This window comes from Staurois parvus, unplaced genomic scaffold, assembly GCF_062004578.1.
Source record: "Staurois parvus isolate SC_StPar_1 unplaced genomic scaffold, SC_StPar_1.0 ptg000056l, whole genome shotgun sequence".
NCBI lineage: Eukaryota > Metazoa > Chordata > Amphibia > Anura > Ranidae > Staurois > Staurois parvus.
Genome location: NW_028317852.1, coordinates 4,305,877 through 4,328,010, shown reverse-complemented (window position 1 = coordinate 4,328,010; position 22,134 = coordinate 4,305,877). Strand labels below are relative to the sequence as shown.

General features: G+C 40.4%; 1 protein-coding gene across 1 annotated transcript in view; it reads right to left on the bottom strand.

The window, feature by feature from the left end:
* Positions 1–637: 637 nt before the first annotated feature.
* The window catches only part of LOC149469980 (adenosine receptor A3-like), a 41,690-nt gene continuing 20,193 nt past the window's right edge, over positions 638–22,134 (bottom strand). The window contains exon 2 of the mRNA XM_089668367.1: positions 638–2,082. Within this exon, the coding sequence (XP_089524493.1) occupies positions 1,455–2,082 (628 nt within the window). The 3' untranslated portion in view covers positions 638–1,454. The remainder of the gene's footprint in view (positions 2,083–22,134) is intronic.

The window sequence follows — 22,134 nt, the reverse complement described above, 5'->3', positions numbered from 1 at the left end:
AAAGCAGAAATCTGGATGCATTACATGTTTCCATAGCAATAAACAATACAGAGTGGTGGATGCAGATTTTTTTTAAAACAACTTCAACAACTGTTCAGTATTTAAAGAAATGTATTGTCTTTTCACTGTGTTTCTTTTATATATACATGAAGCTATATTAATGTAAATAATGTTTTCGGTGTGTAATTATATAAAATTCTTGTTTATTTGTATAGTTTATCATTTTAATATGTATATTTGGCAGCAATGCTTGCATAACACATACAAAGACTGTTTGCAGTTTTTCAGTGGTACAGAGTGGTTCAGTGGCGTCCCTAGGCAGGTGCGGGGGTGCGCACCACACCGGGTGACACCTACCGCACGGGGTGACTCCAGACCCGCTCCACAAAAAGGTAAGTTGTAAAGCAAGCCGACGATCTCCACAGGATGGATTGGATCTGCGGATTGAGCATAATGGATCGGAGTCCGATCCATTATGCTCCCCATTCTGCAGATCCGCTCCATCCTGCAGGGATTGTCAGCTTGCTTTACAACTTACCTTTTCGAAGAGCGGTTCCGGTGTCACCCTGTATAGGTTGCATGCCGACGCTCCCCGCAGGATGGATTGGATCTGCGGATTGGGGAGCATAATGGATCGGACTCCAATGCATTATGCTTAATCCATAGATCCGATCCATCTTGTGGGGACCGTCGGCATGCAACCTATACGGGGTGACACCAGACCCGCTCCACGAAAAGGTAAGTTGCAAAGCAAGCCGACGATCCCGCAGGATGGATCGGATCTGTGGATTGAGCGTAATGGATCGGAGTCCGATCCATTATGCTCAATCCTCAGATCCGATCCATTCTGTGGGGATTGTCGGAGGGGGTGTCACCAAGTGTTATAGCACTGGGTGACACCACCCCTAGGGATGCCCCTGGAGTGGTTGTTCTTTATCAGTGTTTCTCACAGTGGGGGTCTATGTGTCACCGGCTCACTGAAGACAGTACAATGGATAGGTAGCTAAAATCTCATTTCAACAACAGGGTAATTGCATCTCCTAGTATAACTTGTCTCTAGAAGCCGGTCCACATATCCCTGTATGTATAGTAATAAAAAATTGGAAGAACATACTATGTCAAAACATTAGGAAAAACAGGTTAAAATAACTAATAAAATCTAAATAATATTTACATACAATCACATAATAAACACAGTCTATAATGATTAATCAGAAATTAATGCATACCCAATTTTTATAGCTTTCTTTATATCTATAACAATTTAGATTCCCTGTCATACCAATTATACTGTAGAAAGTTGACAAATAATTGTATGATACAGCAGGGCCCTCTGTTTCCTCTTGTACCAAATTGTATTGTAATTGTTATGTCTACCTTCATTATGTAAAGCACTGCGCAAACTGTTGGCGCTATATAAATCCTGTATAATAATAATGATAGAGAGCATATAGTCATTCGACACAGTCTTGAGATATGTCATCCAACGTGTGCTCCGCACTCGAACTTTCAGTCAATCTCACTTTGTGCAGGATATATGTTCTTATAATTTGGGAATATGATTCTTTAAATTTCTTTATTTTGAAAGCATAGACAATGGGATTCATTGCTGAGTTAGCATGGGACAGCAGTATGGCTATATATATGAACCACTTAAATGCATTGGAACGTTGAGTGCCTTCAGTAAAGTAAATATAACAATTAAGAATAGACAAAGGCAACCAGCTGATTGCAAACAGCAAAAAAACCAGGGCAAGGGATTTTGCAGTTTTGTATTCCTTGCCATAGAAGAGTCCCCTGCTTCCAGTATTTGAAATGTTTTTTCTGATATGTTTTCTGATTAGATAGAACACTTCAATATATAAAGCCAAAATAACCAACATAGGAAGAAAAACCCATCCAAAAATATTAAAGTAGACCATGTAGTCCATCTTCACAACATTAAGGAACTGGCATTCCAGGTAGTCTGAGTTAGACTTTTTATTCCATCCAAACATTGGAACCAGCCCAACCACAAAGGACAATATCCAAACAAACCAGATGGACATATAAATTCGTCTTGGTGTAATCACAATTTTATACCTGCAAAAAAAAAAGTAATATGTTATATGAATATTGTTTATTTTTACAATACTATCTTTGCAAAGTAAAAAAAATACTTTATTTTTTATTCCTATTACTGATATGCCCCAATAATATATTTATTTTAATAAATATTTTATTGATTTCCACGTTACAACATTACAAAAATAGACTATCACATTTTTCATCATTACAAGAGAAAACATTTTTCCTATTCACATTTTTCCCCATACTCTCCCTCCAAGACCCTCCCCTCCCACCCTATCCACCCCTCTTCCATCAACTCCCATTTATTTTCCCCTTATCTCCCTGTTCCTCCTCTCCCTTTATTACTCTCGGAACTTCCTTCACCTCCTTTATTTCCTCCTGCCTCCCATTTCCCTACCTTTTTAGACATGTCCTCTCTTCTCATCTTTATCTATTCCTATCTCATCAGTCTCTATTCCTACCAGTTCAACATATCTATTTGATCTTTTAAACTCATCCCATTTTTACCATCTTTTTTTAAATGTCTCCACTTTATCTTCTACAATGTGGTAAAGTTCCTCCATCCTATATACAGTGGGGCAAAAAAGTATTTAGTCAGCCACCAATTGTGCAAGTTCTCCCACTTAAAAAGATGAGAGAGGCCTGTAATTGGCATCATAGGTAGACCTCAACTATGAGAGACAAAATAGTAAATAATACTCTGACTATAATCCCCCTCTGAAAGGTTAAACTTTCACCCTTGAAAGTGCAAAATATATATGAAACCTTTTCTACAAATACAATATAAATCTTCCTATAAATGACCAAAATAAGTCCAAAATGTCCACAACAAATATAGTCCAAAGTTTCCACAACAAAGATTTCCAAATCTTGAGAAAATTCCGGATACCTCAAAAAAATCAGAAAAACTGCATATAGTGCATTACCCTTATTCAAAAATAAATATAATGAGTACATGCACACCACTTGTGAAAGAAAGAAAGAGAGAAAAAAAAAAAAACTTTAAAATTTATGTGTATATGCACTTATATAATATATATATCCTTTGTTGGCAATGACAGAGGTCAAACGTTTCCTGTAAGTCTTCACAAGGTTGGCACACACTGTTGCTGGTATGTTGGCCCATTCTTCCATGCAGCTCTCCTCTAGAGCAGTGATGTTTTGGGGCTGTCGCTGGGCAACACGGACTTTCAACTCCCTCCAAAGGTTTTCTATGGGGTTGAGATCTGGAGACTGGCTAGGCCACTCCAGGGCCTTGAAATGCTTCTTACGAAGTCACTCGTTCGTTGCCCGGGTGGTATGTTTGGGATCATTGTCATGTTGGAAGACCCAGCCAGGTTTCATCTTCATTGCCCTTGCTGATGGAAGGAGGTTTGCACTCAAAATCTCATCATACATGGCCCCATTCATTCTGTCCTGTACATGGATCAGTCGTCCTGGTCCCTTTGCGGAGAAACAGCCCCAAAGCATGATGTTGCCACCACCATGCTTCACAGTAGGTATGGTGTTCTTTGGATGCAACTCAGCATTCTCTCTCCTCCAAACATGACAAGTTGTGTTTCTACCAAACAGTTCTATTTTGGTTTCATCTGACCATATGACATTCTCCCAATCCTCTTCTGGATCATCCAAATGCTCTCTAGCAAACTTCAGACGGGTCCGGACATGTAGTTGCTTAAGCAGGGGGACACGTCTGGCACTGCAGGATCTGAGTCCCTGGCGGCGTAGTGTGTTACTGATGGTAGCCTTTGTTACGTTGGTCCCAGCTCTCTGCAGGTCATTCACTAGGTCCTGGGATTTTTGCTCACCATTCTTGTGATCATTTTGACCCCACGGGGTGAGATCTTGCGTGGAGCCCCAGATCGAGGGAGATTCAGTGGTCTTGTATGTCTTACATTTTCTAATTATTGCTCCCACAGTTGATTTCTTCACACCAAGCTGCTTGCCTATTGCAGATTCAGTCTTCCTAGCCTGGTGCAGGTCTACAATTTTGTTTCTGGCGTCCTTCGACAGCTCTTTGGTCTTCACCATAGTGGAGTTTGGAGTGTGACTGTTTGAGGTTGTGGACAGGTGTCTTTTATACTGATAACAAGTTCAAACAGGTGCCATTGATACAGGTAGAGAGTGCAGGACAGAGGAGCCTCTTAAAGAAGAAGGTACAGGTCTGTGAGAGCCACAAATCTTGCTTGTTTGTAGGTGACCAAATACTTATTTTCCACCATAATTTGCAAATAAATTCTTTCCAAATCAGCCAATGTGATTGTCTGGATTTTTTTTCTCATTTTGTCTCTCATAGTTGAGGTCTACCTATGATGCCAATTACAGGCCTCTAATCTTTTTAAGTGGGAGAACTTGCGCAATTGGTGGCTGACTAAATACTTTTTTGCCCCACTGTATATAATCCACCCTATTTATCCAGTCCTTTATTTTTGGTGCCTCCTGTGCCTGCCAGGATTTAGGTATCAATCATATTCACATACATAGGGAAGCGTTTTTCATGAGCTTTTCAGGCACTTTTTTAATGCCAATACGCTTCAAAAACTCCTCCATGTGAAATTAGCCTTAATTCCACATCCCCTCCAACACGTAGGTGATTTCTCTGCTTGCTGCTTTTGTGCCACACTAGGTGTAATATACCACCTAGTTAAACATTTATAATTAATTTCCACCACCTTCATGTCTACAGCCCCATGTGTTTATCTAAATATTTTCTTTTTTTTGCTGCTCATTAAATGATATTCCAAGTTCCCTTTCCCACTTCTCCACGTATGGCTGGGGGAGTAGATCCTGCTATTGCAGTAAGGATTTTATAAATACGAGAAGTACCATGTTTCCTTATCTCGTATCTCACTTGCACTAAACAGTTGTTCAAATGGATTTAAGTCCTCCATTGTCCTTAGTGGTTTTGAGAGCATTGCAACAAAGTGTCTTAATTGAAAATATCTCCACTCACCTGACATAAAAAACACCTCCCTCTTATTTTTAACTCCTGAAAGGAGCATATTTCTCCTTTTTTCATTATATCTTTTAACTTTATATTCCCTTTTCTTATCCATTTACCACTTCCCTGGTGGGAAGAAGTCTGTTCCCACTATCGGTATTAACATGGATTTATACTCCCATCCCATTTGTTTGTGAATTACCTCCCATACTCTAATTACATTTCGTGTATAAGTGCTCATGCTTTCAGTCAACTTACGATACTGATGTGGCAACCAAACAATCCTATCTAATTGTGTCTCACTTAATGTGTTTTCTATATTAACCCAACTTTTCCCTGGTGCATTATATGTCCAATCAAAAATATGTGACATTAATACGGAGTAATATCTCTTGAAGTCTGGTACATTTAAACCCCCGTTTTCTTTATCTCTGCACAGCACTTCATAACTTATTCTTGTTTTTTTATTTCCCCAAATATACCTCAATATCATTTTTTAAATTATTTTAAAATAAGTTCCTAGTAGATATATAGGTAGCATATGAAATTTATATAGGATTTTCTGGACTGTTATGACCTTTACCAGATTTATTCGTCCTATCCAAGAGAGTGTTCCTATAGAGATTCTCCTCAATTCGTCTTTTATCTCGTTTATTAATGGAATGTAGTTTATTTTATATACAGTAGGCTCTTCAAGGACGAGGTCAGTTTTATTCCCAGGTATTTTAGTTCTTTTTCCCTCCATGTAAAGAGAAATATTCTCTGTAAAACCTTTTTTTCTATTGTGGGGACATTTAAGATCTCTGATTTTGACAGGTTACTTTTTAAATTTGATAAGTCTCCATAATATTTAATTATTCTCATTTGATTGAGTAGTGTCAGCCTAGGGTTTACCACATAGAATAGCATGTCATCGGCATATGCTATGACTTTGTGTTCTATCTCTCCTAACTGTATCCCTTTTACACCCAGACTATTTTGTACTGTCACCAGAAGAGGCTCTAAAGATAAGACAAACAAGAGGCGCAAAAGGAGACACCCCTGTCTTTTCCCATTGTACATTTTAAAGAGCTCTGATAACAAGCCATTGACTTTTACCTCTGCTGAAGGTTGACTATAAAGCTTTCCTATCTACTTTCTGATTTTAGGTCCATTTCCCAAAACCTCCAGTGTATCCATCATAAATACCCAATCTACCCTATCGAAAGGTTTCTCAATGTCTATCAATAAAACCAATACAGGTTTTTTTTTCTGTCTTACATTTTTGTAGGAGGAGTAATGATCTTAGCCCATTATCCCTTCCCTCCCTCCCAGGGATAAATCCCACTTGTTCTAAATGAATCCATTCTGGCATTAAGTCTTTCAACCTAGTTGCCAGAACTTTTGCATATAGTTTCATATCAAGATTTAATAGCAATATAGGCCTATAGCTAGCACATTGGGTCCTATCTTTCTCCTCTTCCAGTATGATTGTAATATGTGCTTGCAATGACTCCTCCCTCATTTCTATTTCATCTCCTAGTGCATTCATATATACACTCAGTTTAGGGACTAGTTGTTCTTTGAATTTCTTGTAATATCTCACTGTATACCCGTCTGGCCCAGGGCTCCTCCCAGCAACTGTGCCCTTAAGTGCCTCCTGAATTTCCTCCTGTGTTATTAGTTTTTCTAAAAATGCTATCACTCTCCCAATCTCAGTAATCCCACCTCTTTTAAATACCTCTGTCTTTTTCTAGTTATTTCTGCTTCCTTTTCTTTTAGATTTTTTTTATTTACTATGTATAGCTTCCTGTAATGTATCTTAAATGCATTAGCAATATCAGTGGTTGAGTATACCATTTCTCCATTATCATCTTTAATTTTCTCTATATAATTCCTCAATTTCTTATTTCTCAATGTTCTCATTAAATATTTACCAGGTCTATTCCCCCACTGATAACTTTCTCTTGCCATTATGTTAAATATTTTCCTTGTTTCTTGATCCATTAAGTTACTTACTTCATCTCTTTTTCTAATTATTTTCTGCTGTGTATCTTTTACTATTCTCTTTTTGTGTGATTGTTCAAGTTCATGTACGTCCGTTATTAGCGTATTTATTTCCTTTTGCCGTTCTCTCTTTTTTTGCACTCCGATAGCTATCAAAATTCCCCTGATATTTGCCTTATGTGCTTCCCACACCTAGCAATTGAGACTCCTTAAGTCTCATTTGTTCTAAAATATTGTTCTATTTCTTTTTTTTAGTCTCAATTCCATCTCATGGTCATGAAGGAGGATCTCATTCAGACTCCACATATTTATCTTATTTTGTTCGCTTCCCCATTGTAACTTCATTGTGACAGGTGCATGATCCGATACTGTTGTAACCTTTATATTCACTTTAACCAGCAACTCCAATATTCTGTGTTCTATCAATATATAATCCAATCTAGAATATGTCGCATGTGCAGGGGAATAGAACGTATAGTCTCTTTCTCTAGGATGTTTAATTCTCTATACATCTATAAGTTGACACTGATTTAGCATTCTTTATACAGATTTTGAATATCTACCTCTGTCTCTCTGCACATGCGATGACGTGTCGATCTGGGAATCCATGCAAAAATTAAAACCTCCTGCAACAATTAATTTGCCCTTCTTAAAATTCAAAAGCTTCTTAGTATATTCTTCAAATAGGTCACTGGATTTCTATTAGGACAATAAATATTTGCCATTGTACATTCTATTTTCTGTAATCTCCCCCTCAAGAACAAAAATCGACCTTCAAGGTCCACCAACTTGTCTTCCATATTAAATCTAAAATTTTTTGCTATACCAATTGCTACCCCTTCGGCACATTTATTTGGTGAATCTGCATAATACCAGGTTAGATAATATTTAGAATATAATATAATGATATAATATATCATTTTATTGTACTATTGTCCTTTTTAGTATGTGGTAGGGTGTTAGCAGCTTCATTCAGAGTTACATCTGAGTGCAGGAGGATCATACAGTATACTTAATATTTAGAATATAACTTAATATTTGTTTCCTGTAATAAATTAATCTCCTGTAAAAAAACGACTGCATTAGATCATTGATCGTTGTTGTAATTCTGTAAGAATCTTATTCCTCTTCCCCGGGGTATTCAGTCCCTTTACATTATACTGTAGGTCGTAAAATGAACCTCCTCTATTTCCCATATTTTCTTTTTTCTCCAACCATATTTGTCCCACCGAGAGTACAGTTATCAATCCGTAGGAATGAATATCCCCACCATAATTCCTTTCCCCCACCTACCCCATACATCCCCCTTTCCTACCACCCCTCCCATCCCATTAACTACCCCTAGGCGTTTATCTTGCCTTTGAATCATTTGTGGTCCTAGTCCCACCATCGATTCCAGTCTGGGGTGGAGTTCTGACCACATACGCCCAACTAGACCGCGTTCCCAATCCCTGGGTCGTGTGTGTCTGGATACATGAGTTACTTCCCATTTCCCACCTATCTTCTAAAATTCTCTCCCTACTTAGGAGGAAGAGAAGGAGAGAGGGAAAGGTAGGGGAGAGAAGAGAAAGAAGAGAAAAAAAAAGGGAAGTCCTCTCACTACTTCCTAAACCCCCTTTTGGAGACTAACTGCCATCTCTCATTTTCTATTCCCCTATTCTCCTTAACCCCTTCTTCCCATCTCTCCATCCAATTAATTTCTCATCTGTTCCAATAATGGTTTCAACATCTTCCTTCTCGCCAGTGTTCTGATGTTATATCAAAAAAATTTGTAAGCTTGCTTCTTTATATTTTATTACTGGTATCCCTCTTATCTTCTTCATCTTCTTCCATAAATCTACTTTGTCTTTGTAATGATGTATTCGCATGATCACATCTCTGGGATTTTCACTCACTGTTCCTTAGTATCTTCCTATTCTATGTACTCTATCAATTTTCACATGCTCTGTTGCTGATATGTCCATTATTATATTGAACATTTTCCTTGTTATCTCTATCAGATCTTCTCATTGCGATATCTCAGGCAATCCCTGTATGCTCAGATTGTTCCTTCTATCTCTGTTTGCTTGATCTTCCAGTTTATATAGCAATCTCCTTTGCTCCTTTTGCATCTCCTCCATTAGTTTTTCCAGATTGGTTATTACTTGGGCATGTTTATCCAACTTTCCTTCAGTTTCTTCTACTCGAGATAGGAATTGCCCCAGATCTTTATGTATTACTGTCATCTGGTGTTTTATACAGTTGCAAGAAAAAGTATGTGAACCCCTTGGGATTACGTTAAGTTTTGCATGAATTGGGCATAAAATGTGCTCTGAACATCATCTAAGTCACAACAATAGAAGAACACAGTCTGCTGAACATAATACTACACAAACATTAGATGTTGCCATGGTTTAATTGCACATAACATATAAACATTCACAGTGCAGGGAGGAAAAAGTATGTGAGGCCCTAGCTTAATGACTTCTCCCAGAGCTAACTGGAGCCAGGAGTGAGCCAACCTTGACTCCAATCAGTGTGATGATATTGGATGTGTTGCTGAAAGCTGTCCTGCCCTTAAAAAACACGCACCTGTTTTGGGTTTACTGGCTTCAAGAAGCACTGTCTGATGTGAACCATGCCTCGCAGAAAAGAGCTCTCAGAAGACCTACGATCAAGAATTGTTGACTTGCATATAGCTGGAAAGGGTTACAAAATTATCTCCAAAAGCCTTGATGCTCATGTGTCTACGGTAAGAAAGACTGTCTACAAGTGGAGAAAGTTTAGCACTGTTGCTACTCTCCCTCGGCGTGGTCGTCCTGTAAAAATGACTGCAAGAGCACAGCGCAGAATGCTGCATGAGGTAAAGAAGAATCCCAGAGTGTCAGCTAAAGACCTACAGAAATCTCTGGCACATGCTAACATTTTTGTTGACACATCTACAATAAGGAAAACATTAAACAAGAATGGAGTACATGGGAGGACACCACAGAGGAAGCCATTGCTGTCCAAAAAGAATATTGCAGCACGTTTGAAGTTTGCAAAAGAGCACCTGGATGTTCCACAGCACTACTGGCAAAATATACTGTGGACATATGAAACCAAGATTGAGTTGTTTGGGAAGAACACACAACACTATGTGTGGAGAAAAAAAGGCACAGCACACCAACATCAAAACCTCATCCCCACTGTAAAACATGGCGGAGGGAGCATCATGGTTTGGGGCTGCTTTGCTGTCTCAGGGCCTGGACGGATTGTTGTCATTGATGGGAAAATGAATTCCAGAGTTTATAAAGACATTTTGCAGGAAAACGTACGACCATCTGTCCGCCAACTGAAGCTCCGCAGAGGATGGGTGATGCAACAGGACAATGACCCAAAGCATACAAGTCATTCAACAAAACAAAGGCTGCAACAGCACAGAATACACCTTCTGGAGTGGCCCAGTCAGAGTCCTGACCTCAACCCGATTGAAATGCTGTGGCATGACCTTAAGAGAGTGATTCACACCAGACATCCCAAGAATATTGCTACACTGAAACAGTTTTGTGAAGAGGAGTGGTCCAAAATTACTCCAGATCGTTGTGCAGGTCTGATCTGCAACTACAGGAAACGTTTGGTTGAGGTTATTGCTGCCAAAGGAGGGTCAACCAGTTATTAAGTCCAAAGGTTCACATACTTTTTCCTCCCTGCACTGTGAATGTTTACATGTTATGTGCAATTAAACCATGGCAACATCTAATGTTTGTGTAGTATTATGTTCAGCAGACTGTTTTCTTCTATTGTTGTGACTTAGATGACGTTCAGAGCACATTTTATGCCCAATTCATGCAAAACTCCACGTAATCCCAAGGGGTTCACATACTTTTTCTTGCAACTGTAGGCCTCTTGCACGCTGCAGCTTGAGAAAGCTCAGTTCAGTTTTTTTTACTGATCTAAATTACAGCCCATTGTTTCCAATGTGCCTGTACACACAAGTATGTAAACAAGCGCTGCATATTCTTGAGTGAAAAAAAAATAGAAACATTTGTGATTCTGGTAAGTAATTTGAGACGGCTTGTGCAAATGCATGCAAACAAAATATGCAAAACAAATACCTGAAATTGCGTCTAGAAATGCTGATGCTCAAACATCAGTACCATGTGCAAAAGACCTTAAAGTGATATTAAAGGCAGATTGTTTTTAAAAATAACAAACATGTCATACCTACCTGCTCTGTGCAATGTCTTTGCACAGAGCAGCCCCGATCCTCCTCTTCTTGGATCCCTCTCCAGCGCTCCTGGCCCCTCCCTCCTGCTGAGTGCCCCAAGAGCAAGAAGCTTGCTATGGGGGTGTCAGGGCTCCCGGGTATGACCAGAGGTGTGTGACTGACGCAGGGAAACGCAGACTTCAGATATGTTATAAATGATATAATATATTAACACTAACAATACAAAAATAAACGCAGTGCCATACTAAAACATAATACAGTGCAAACAAACCAAACCAACCACCCACATATAACAGTACATACAATGCAAGCGTCGTCAGGCAGGCCGGGTCAATATCAATCGGGCAGGTAGGTACAGGGGGAGCAAGCGGAGAATGGTCGGGGTCACAAGCCAGGTTCAGCAGGTAGCAGACAGCGAGGTACAGAGGGTCAGGCAGAGGGATGGTCAGGAACGAGCCGGGGTCAGAGCAGGAGAAGTCAGCAGAGGTCAGATCAGGCCGGGTCAGCAACAAGACAGGAACAGAAACAGGATGCAGGAACAGGATACAGGGTCCAGGAAAAACACACACCAAGGCAGAGTCTGCAGGTCTGGCCATCCCTTAAATACACCAGCATAAGCAGTTTCAGGTGTTTTGCTGGCTGCAAGGTTGAGTCTCTGATTGCTGGGAGCACCCGCTGGCCAGCCCTGGTACTGCAGCTCATAAGGCAGGTGAGTCCCACTATTGCTGGCCAGTCCATTCCTGACAGGGGGCACCCTCCCCACTGCTCTGTCTGTTCATTCACACACTGCCCCCCCCTCCCCACTCTCTGTTCATCGGCTCACTGGCTGTGATTGACAATAGTAGGAGCCAATGGCTCCTGCTGCTGTCTCACTCAATGGGGAGGGGGAGACCCAAAAGAGCCAAGACTCTCGTGCACATGGCTGGATCGACATGGGGCTCAGGTAATTATAAAAGGGAGCTGGTGGGGGGGCTGCTGCACACAGAAGGTTTTTTTTTTACCTGTTGCATAGAATGCATGGAGGTAAAAAATCCTGAACCTTTACAACTGTTGTCTTCTCATGATATTGGAGGATGTATGACCAGCGTATATTTATAAATGTACTAGCAAGCAACTAGTTCAACGATTCTTTTCCAGAGAGGAGGAGGTCTTCTGAGAGCTCTTTTCTGCGAGGCATGGTTCACATCAGACAGTGCTTCTTGAAACCAGTAAACCCAAAACAGGTGTGTGTTTTTTAAGGGCAGGACAGCTGTCAGCAACACATCCAATATCATCACACTGATTGGAGTCAAGGTTGGCTCACTCCTGGCTCCAATTAGCTCTGGGAGAAGTCATTAAGCTAGGGCCTCATATACTTTTTCCTCCCTGCACTGTGAATGTTTACATGTTATGTGCAATTAAACCATGGCAACATCTAATGTTTGTGTAGTATTATGTTCAGCAGACTGTGTTCTTCTATTGTTGTGACTTAGATGACGTTCAGAGCACATTTTATGCCCAATTCATGCAAAACTCCATGTAATCCCAAGGGGTTCACATACTTTTTCTTGCAACTGTATGTATAAATATGTGGATGCCAGCATTCATCATATATGGTATTGTATTAGGAGATGTTACAGGGTAATTCATGGAGAAACCCAGAGTTGTAGAATAGATTTTGGCTGGATTTCAGCCTTGTAGCCTTTTAAACTGTATTGCAGTAAATGGAAAGAAAGATGGCTGTGGATGGCTATCATATTTTCATTTAAACCTATGAAGTGTTGAGCTCTGAATTTCCTAAACTCCCAGATCTATGAGGCTATAATATATTGCAAAAGTGGCCTGCTCAAGTGCCTCCATTGGGAGATTGTTAATGCAACACACTTACTCTTTGAACATTAGACATTTGCTCAGTGTTTTCTGTCCCTGTCTGCCACCAAATTAGATCTGTACAATAAATGACTCCCTGTAAATACCGCAGATCTTTGCAGTAGTGATGACTAACCACTAGCTGAAAATCCTGCAGCACCCATCACTTCTGGGTGTGTCTGTTTCCCAGTCCTCTGCCGTGTGTGTGGTTTAAGCCTACAAAACCTGTAATGTGCATGTAGGGATGTGAGAGCTGGTGTTAGGAACCAAAGTGTGCAACAGGGTACCAGGAATTTGCCACTTCCAAAAGTGTCAATTCTGTAGGATCTTTAGCCAGCAATTTCTCTTCACTGCAGAGAACAGCAGCGCAAACAGTAGGAAAGGGTAGCATTCTATTACTTTTTGCAGGTAGACATTTATTGTGACCAACATGCCCCTTCCTTGTGATCCAAAGGTTTAAGTAATCTGAAAAGAGAAGCCTTTGCCCTAATTAGGTATTTAAGTGGGGAAAGAGGAGAAGGAGACAGGATATTGAACCATATTGGATGAACCTGGAGATTTTAAAATTAAATTAAGATATACACTTTGTGCGCAATTATTAGGCAAGTGAGTATTTTTTTTTTATTATATTTTTTATAAACTTTTTTCAATACAAACAAGAAAAGAAAATTTCTAATACACAAAACATAAGAAGGAAATACAAAATGCAAATACCTCAACAATACATAAATTCCATTCTCTACTCCCCATCCCATCTCCCTTCTACTCGCCCTCCCACCACATACCCCAGTCCATATCCTCTTTCCTTTTTCCTAATCTCTCTCTTGCTCTCTGTCTATATCTGTAACCCTTCACTCCTACCTCCATTCTCTCTCTGGGGGTTCTCCTTTAAGCTCTCTCTAATGTCTTTCCACCATAGCTCCAACCAGTTCAAGATAATTTTTAGATGTTTTAAAATTTAACCAACTACTCCACGTTTTCCAAAAATTGGTCTATTTTATCCTCCTCAATGTGTTATAACTCCTCCATCCTATAGATATTATCTAATCTATTTATCCAATCATTTATTCTTGGTGGTTCTGGGACTTGCCAAAATGTGAGAATCAAGTCCTTAGCCGCACTGAATAAATGGTATAGTACCCTATTCCTGTATAGATCTACTGAAGGCTCACATTTATAAAACAGGCACTTCCACAGGTCCCTCTGTGCCATAATCCCACATATTTCCTGAATATATTGTATTACTCCCTTCCAGTAATCTTGTATTTTTGGACAGTCCCATCATATGTGTAACATTGTTCCCTTTTCCCCGCAACCTCTTGTTGTTTATGTGCCCTACTCGGTGTAATATACCATCTCGCCAAACATTTGTAATTCATTTCAACTGTGCTCATAATCATCACCCCATGTGTTAATTTAAATATTTTATTCCTTTGTTGTTCATTCAATTCTGTTGCAAGTTCCTGTTCCCATTTTCCCAAGAACCAAGGAGGATTGGTACTCTCCAAGTCCACAAGAATCCTATAGATCTTGGAGATACTTAGTTTGGGGACTGAAGTTACATTCAACAGTTTTTCAAATGGATACAGATCCTCCATGGTCCTCAGAGGTTGTGGTTACGTTGAAAGAAAATTACATAATTGACCATACCGCCACTCATCTAATGTGAAAAATAAATCTTCACTCTTCTTTAACTCTGAAAAAGTGTACAATTTCCCTTTATTCAATATATCCTTCAAACATGCATTTTTATCTTTAAACCATTTCCCAGAAATGTTATCCTTCCCCGGGGGGAAATACTCAGTTCCAACCAGGGGAGTCAAAGGTGAATTATATTCCCATCCTTTTTGTTTATACAATATATCCCAAAAACTTAAAACTTTCTTTGTCAGTGAACTAATATTCACATCCAATGTGCAAAATGTATGTGGTACCCACACCATTTTCCCTAACTGTGCCCCAAGGCAAGTGATTATTTTGACCAGATAATTTTATATATATTGTGCAACTCCAAGCTGTATAAACTTGAATGCTTATTGGATTTAAGCATATCAGGTGATGTCTACTTGTGTAATGAGGAAGGGTGTGGCCTAAGGAAACCAACACCCTATATCAAGGTGTGCATAATTATTAGGCAGCTTTCTCTCCTCAGGCAAAATGGGCCAAAAAAGAGATCTAACTAGCTTTAAAAAGTCAGAAATTGAAAAAAGGTTTTGAGAGGGATGCAGAACTTATGAAATTGCTAAGATATTGGAGCATGATCACAGAACCATCAAACGTTTTGTTGCAAATAGTCAACAGGGTCATAAGATATGTGTTGAGAAAAAAAGATGCAAATTACCAGCCAAAGATTTGAGAAGAATCAAACGTGAAGATACCAGGAACCCATTATCCTCCAGTGCTGTCAAATTCCAAAACTGCAAGCTACCTGGAGTGCCCAGAAGTACAAAGTGTTCAGTGCTTAGAGACATGGCCAAGGTAAGGAAGGCTGAAACCCGACCACCACTGAACAAGACACAAGTTGTAATGTCAAGACTGGGCCAAGAAATATCTGCAGACAGATTTTTCAAAGGTTTAATGGACTGATGAGATGAGAGTGACTTTTGACGGACAGGATGGATGGGCCTGTGGCTGGATCAGTAACAGAGAAAGAGCTCCACTTCGACTCAGATGCCAGCAAGGTGGAGGTGGGGTACTGGTATGGGCTGGTATTATTAAAGATGAGCTAGTTGGAAATTTTTCGGATTGAAGATGGACTCAAATACAACTCCCAAACCTACTGCCAGTTTTTAGAAGACAAGTTCTTCAAGCAGTGGTACAGGAAAAAGTCTGCATCTTTCAAGAAGACCATGATATTTATACAGGACAATGCTCCATTGTATGCATCACTTTATGGCTAGCCAGTAAAGGCCTTAAAGATATAAGAATAATGACACGGTCCCTTTCTTCACATGACTTAAACCCTATTGAAAACTTGTGGGCCCTTCTTAAATGGCAGATTTACAGTGAAGGAAAACAGTGTACCTCTCTGAACAGTGTCTGGGAGGCCGTGGTTGCTGTTGCACAAAAAGTTGATCATCAACATTGTTCATGTGGTCATAGGAGACAATCACGATTCCCTCTTTAAATACAATGGAGGAATGAGTATAGCCATTCAGAGATAGAAGGTGTGTTTATCCACAGGAGTACCACATATAAAGGAATACAATCTTAAAAATTGGTATTTTTTCTAAAATTCAATGCAAAAATGTACAAATAAAATGGATGAACCGAAAAAAGTTTACTCACAAACTGTAAAAAAAAGTATATTAATAATCAGGAAAAAAAGAGAAGACATAGCATAGGAGGTTAATAAAACAAATTAGTGCTTTTTAATGGCCAGTAGGAGGTTATTACATACTATTTCATACTATTTATAAAAGGTTTCAAATGGCAGTGTCCCCCAGTTGATACGTTACATCCCATCCCTGGAGCACAAACCAGCCTCTGGTCCAGTGTGGCAGCGGCCATCTGAACCATAAATGCTAGATGTACCTGCTACCGGTCCTTAGGGACATATACATGTGAATGCAGTATAATTGTAAGGTTTTATTTGGTTCCATAAAGTTGGCTGCTTTGCGCAATGAACCTTTTCCCCGATACTGTTTTCTCTCATTACAATTGCAGGTTTGTTTCAAAATAGAATTTTGTGCAGATCAAATAATGCTTTGATTTCACATACACACATCAATAAATCCACAACTCAGTTTGCAGCAATGCTTTCAGCATTACTAAAGCTGGCTTTATATTAATAGAATCTTCTTAGAAATCCTTCTTTTTAGAAATGTTTGTTTGATTTTCAACTAATGTGGTGAAATCAATGTTCATTTTTGACTGCTGTGATTAGAAGATTCAAAGCAGTAGATGGAAAAGTTTTTTTGAATGAACAAATTTCTAGCAGGGTATGTGGTTTTCATTCAGCATTCATTCCAAAATAAAAGGTGAAAATCAAACAAAAGTTTGCATAATGTACTGACAATTTTTGTACAAATGCATATAGCATATTAATTAACATGTTTATTACCATAGACCCAATTATAGGTTCATGATGTGCCATTGGTATGGTATTAAATAAGTTATAATCCATGGGATCCTAACACCATCTAAGTTATTACTTTCCTAAACTTAATAATTTTGCAGCCAAGACTTTAACTAAAATCTGTTAACCTATTCCTTTAGTCAACCATTCTTTTTATGCAGAAATACATTACTACATGCAGTTACTTGATAAAGGTCTGAAAATTATCTGTTTTCCAGGCATTGCTGTTACACACTTCCTTTCTTTAGAGAACGTGTGGTGCCCCGGAGGGATTCTGAAACATGCCCATTGCAAGTATTTAATTGCCTCTTCAATACAGATATCCTATTGATTCTCACCTCCTCCATCCTTTTGCCCGTTCTCTGATCAGAGAACCAATATGACTTTGGCCTGTGTCTGTGACTGGCCTGGTTATTGGTCTTCCCCCAATAATTCATGTGATCCTTATCAGTTCCTAACTGGGGCAGAAAAGAATTGCTAATTTGATCATCTCCCTATAAATTTAGACCAGCTTATGGGGGAGGTCAAAGGCAGGGGGGAACAGTCGCAGATGGGGCATTGTCCTGCGTGAGTGCATTTTCTGCTGGAGTGCAAAACAGCAGTTGAACACAGCAGTTTAACCACTTCAAGTCCAGACACTTTCACCCCCTTCCTGTCCAGGCCAATTTTCAGCTTTCAGTGCTATCACCCTTTGAATGACAATTGCGCGGCCATGCAACACTGTACCCGTATTAATTTTTCTGGTGGTTATTCACCACTGGGATTTAAATTTTTTTGCTATATAAATGCAAAAGTCCAAACATTTTGGAAAAAAAGGTTTTTATTTTACAAATAAATAATCTTTTTTCATAAATATTGGCCAAAATGTATTCAGCTATCTCTTTAGTAAAAACAAAATAACCCAAATTCGTTTACAACCAAAAATTATAATTTTTCAAAAAAAATGTACATTTTTATTTTATTTTTTATATTATTATTTGTTTTTTTTTAACATATTGTCACCCTAGCAGTACAGTGTCACCATAGTGGGGGGTGATGAGTCACATGCAGGGAATGCGGGAGGACATTTATAAATGGCCACCTGCTCCTGCACTGCTCCCGTCCGGCCATTTATGTACATGGGCCGGATGGGAAGTGGTTAACTAAAGCAGGATAACTCAAGCAGCAGGAAGATACAACAAATAACTCTGCTTGCAGGCCATCCAGCATGCAGTAAACACCCTGGGAAACATCTCCTTCAAGTCTGATTCCCACTCCATCTACCTTTTAATATGGCCTCCTTTACTCCTCCTTTTCATATTACTATCCTCTGTTATCAAAATCTCATTTCTTTACCCCTCTTCTCCACCCCAAAGCTTATACATATCACCCTCATGTCTACCATCTCCCTACTACTGATCATCTCCTCCTGCTGATACTTTACTCACCTAATGACCTAAATACCAGGAAGGCATGTGCACTCATATACATCCCACTCCCATCTTACTTTCCTCACCCTCCTTCTTCTCCTAACCTCTGGGGATATCTCCCCAAACCCTGGTCCTCCAGTATCTCACCCACACACCAGGCACCCTCCTTCCTCCAGGAATAACCACAATCCACTCAATTTAATCTCAAACCCCATGCTCCTAAAAACCACACTCCCTTTTTCATGTGCACTCTGTAATGCCCGCTCTGTCTGTAATAAGCTCACCTCTGTCCATGACCTTTTTGTCTCCCACTCCCTTAACCTACTAGCAATTACAGAAACCTGGCTTCAAACATCAGATTCTGCTTCTCCTGCAGCACTTTCCTATGGAGGCCTTCTCTGGACTCACTCACCCAGACCCAGTGTTCGGAAAGGAGGTGGAGCTGGTTTGCTTCTATCCCCACTGAGCACCTTTCAAGTCCTCCATAACCCTCCCTCTCTATCCTTCTCTTCTTTTGACACTCACTGCATTCGGCTGTTTTCTCCCATTTCTCTGAGGATTGCAGTGATCTACCGACCTCCTGGATTGGTGTCGCGCTTTCTTGATGACTTCTCTGCTTGGCTACCCTACTCTCTCTCCTCTGAAATACCCACTATCATTCTTGGAGATTTTAACATCCCCATTAATGTGAACAACCCAGCTACATTCCAACTCTTCAACCTAACCTCATCTTTTGCCTTAACACAATGGACACAGTCCTCCACTCACTCTGATGGGAATACATTAGACCTTGTTTTCTCCCATCTTTCCACTCCCTACAACCTCATAAACACCCCCTTTCCTCTCTCTGATCACAATCTCATAACCTTCACAGTGTCCTCGTCTTCAAACACTTATCCCTCCAAGCAGCAAACAATTACCCACAGAAACCTTCACAACTTAAACCCTCTTTTCCACTCTGCAACTGACCGCCTCTATGACAGAATCTCTCCCCTGTCCTGCCCTGACCTGGCCACTGCTGTCTACAACAGTTCGCTTTCATCCACACTAGACTCACTTGCTCCTATATAAATCTGCTTTCCTAACATACAGTTCCTCCCTCCATGCTGCCAAACAAGCCTACTTTGTAACTCATATTAATACCTTGTCATCCAGTCCTCGCCGTCTCTTTTCTACTTTTAACGCTCTACTTTCTCCACCTCCACCCAGTACCTCACTCACTGCTTACAAGATTGCAAATAATTTCAAAAACAATTCATAGGGGCATCTCTCCTACACAGACATCTATCCCGCTTAGCATACCTTATACTAAACCTCCCTCAACACTTTCCTCTTTTGACCTTGCTACTACTGAAAAGGTCACTAAAGTTTTCTCAGAAGCCCATCTCACCACGTGCTCCCTGGATCCTGTCCCCTCTCAACTACTACAGTCACCCTCTTCTTCTGTCCTATGCTCCCTCATTCACATCTTCAATCTCTCCCTCTATGATGGACCCCACCAACCTGAACAACCTAAGACCAATTTCCCTGCTCCCGTTTACCTTTAAACTCTTAGAACGCTTAGTCTACAATTGCCTGATCTCCTACCTCACTGACAATAACCTTCTTGACTCTTTACAGTCTGGCTTTCATTCACTACACTACACTCCACTGAAACTGCCCTACTAAAACTCCCTAATGATTTACTAACTGCTAAAACCAATGGCCGCTACTCCATACTCTTACTACTTGACCTCTCTGCGGCTTTTGATACTGCTGACCATCCCCTCCTCCTCAAAAAACTCCCCTCTCTTGACCTCCGAGACTCTGCTCTTTCCTGGTTCTCCTCCAACCTATCGCAGCGCTCCTTCAGCATTACCTATAACTCAGTCTCCTCTTCTCCACTTCCTCTTTCTGTAAGGGTCCCACAGGGTTCTGTCCTTGGACCCCTTCTCTTCTCCATCTACACCTTCTCCCTTGGTCACTTGATAAACTCCCATGGCTTTAAGTACCATCTCTATGCTGATGATGCACAAATCTATATTTCTACTCCTCACCTCGCTCCTTCAGTCTCCTCTCGCATTACTAACCTACTAAGTGGCATATCAGCATGGATGTCACTCCACTTCCTCAAACTAAGTCTTTCCAAAATGGAGCTCATACTATTCCGTACAGCCCATGCCCCCTCCCCTGACTTCTTCATCAAGATCAATAATACAACCATCAGTCCCTCCCCTCATGCCAGCGTACTAGGTGTAATCCTAGACTCCCATCTGTCCTTTCAGCCCCAAATCCAATCACTGTCCAAATCTTGCAGACTTCACCTCTGCAACATCAACAAGATATGCCCGTTCTTAACCTCTGAAACCACTAAGCAACATATTCACTCCCTGGTTATCTCTCGCCTTGACATTTGTAACTCCCTTTTCATTGGCCTACCTAATCACAGGCTATCCCCTCTTCAGTCTATCATGAATGCTGCTGCCAGACTCATCCACCTTACTAACCTTTCCATATCTGCCATCCCTCTCTGCCAATCCCTCCACTGGCTTCCCACTGCCCAAAGAATAAAATCATTAAAAATAACATATAAAGCCATTTATAACTCTGCTCCAAATTACATCACCAATCTTGTCTCCAAATATCACCCAAACCGTCCTCTTCACTCCTCCCATGACCCCCTGCTCTCTAGCTCCCTTGTCTCCTCCTCCCATATTCATCTCCAGGACGTCTCCAGAGCCTCCCCCATCCTTTGGTACTCTCTACCCTAATCTATCCGACTGTTTCTTTCTCTGCCCACTTTTAGGTGATCTCTGAAAACCTATCTCTTCAGGGAAGCCTATCCTGCCTTCAGCTAATAACAGAATCTTCTATTTCTCCTATCAGTTCATCCCCCACAGTTATTACCTTTTGTACCACCAACCCCTAACTCTTAGATTGTAAGCTCCAAGGAGCAGGGCCCTCCTAACCCTCTTGTATTGAAATGTATCATTGCTGTATTGTCAATCTTAATATTGTAAGGCGCTGAGCAAACTGTTGCCGCTATATAAATCCTGTATTATAATAATAAATAATAGTTCTAGTGACTCTGGTGGCAGCCAGGGATTCCCTCACTTTGGAAGGATTACCTCTCACTTTCTCTTTTGGCTATAGGACAGGAAACCAAAGGAAATCTGGGACACAGATATCAAAAAAACTCATAGGGGTTATAACCTTCCCATGAGACATTTGCTGCGTTTTGAATGTGTGTGTTCATAGGAAAACATTTGTCCTATTTATAAAGTATATTTGCCTGTGAATTCACTGTCTAACCGGTTGCCGACCAGCCACAGTACATATACTGCAGCAGAGCGGCACCACTGTGTAAAATCAAGTATATATACATGATTTTGCATTTCAGGTAGGGGGTGCACGCGAGGCATGCGACCGCCCTACCAACGCCTCCAATCGTGGCCGCGGATGTCAACCACTGGGTCCCGACCGGTGATTACCCGCCGGAGCCCGCCAATTACCGGCAATCACTGAGAGGGAGAACGGCTGCAGTGTTTACACTGCAGCTCTCCTCCCTGTCAGTTTTCAGCACACTGTTCTGGATTGCTGAGTTCAGCTTTTTGGATCAGAGTGTAACAGTGAA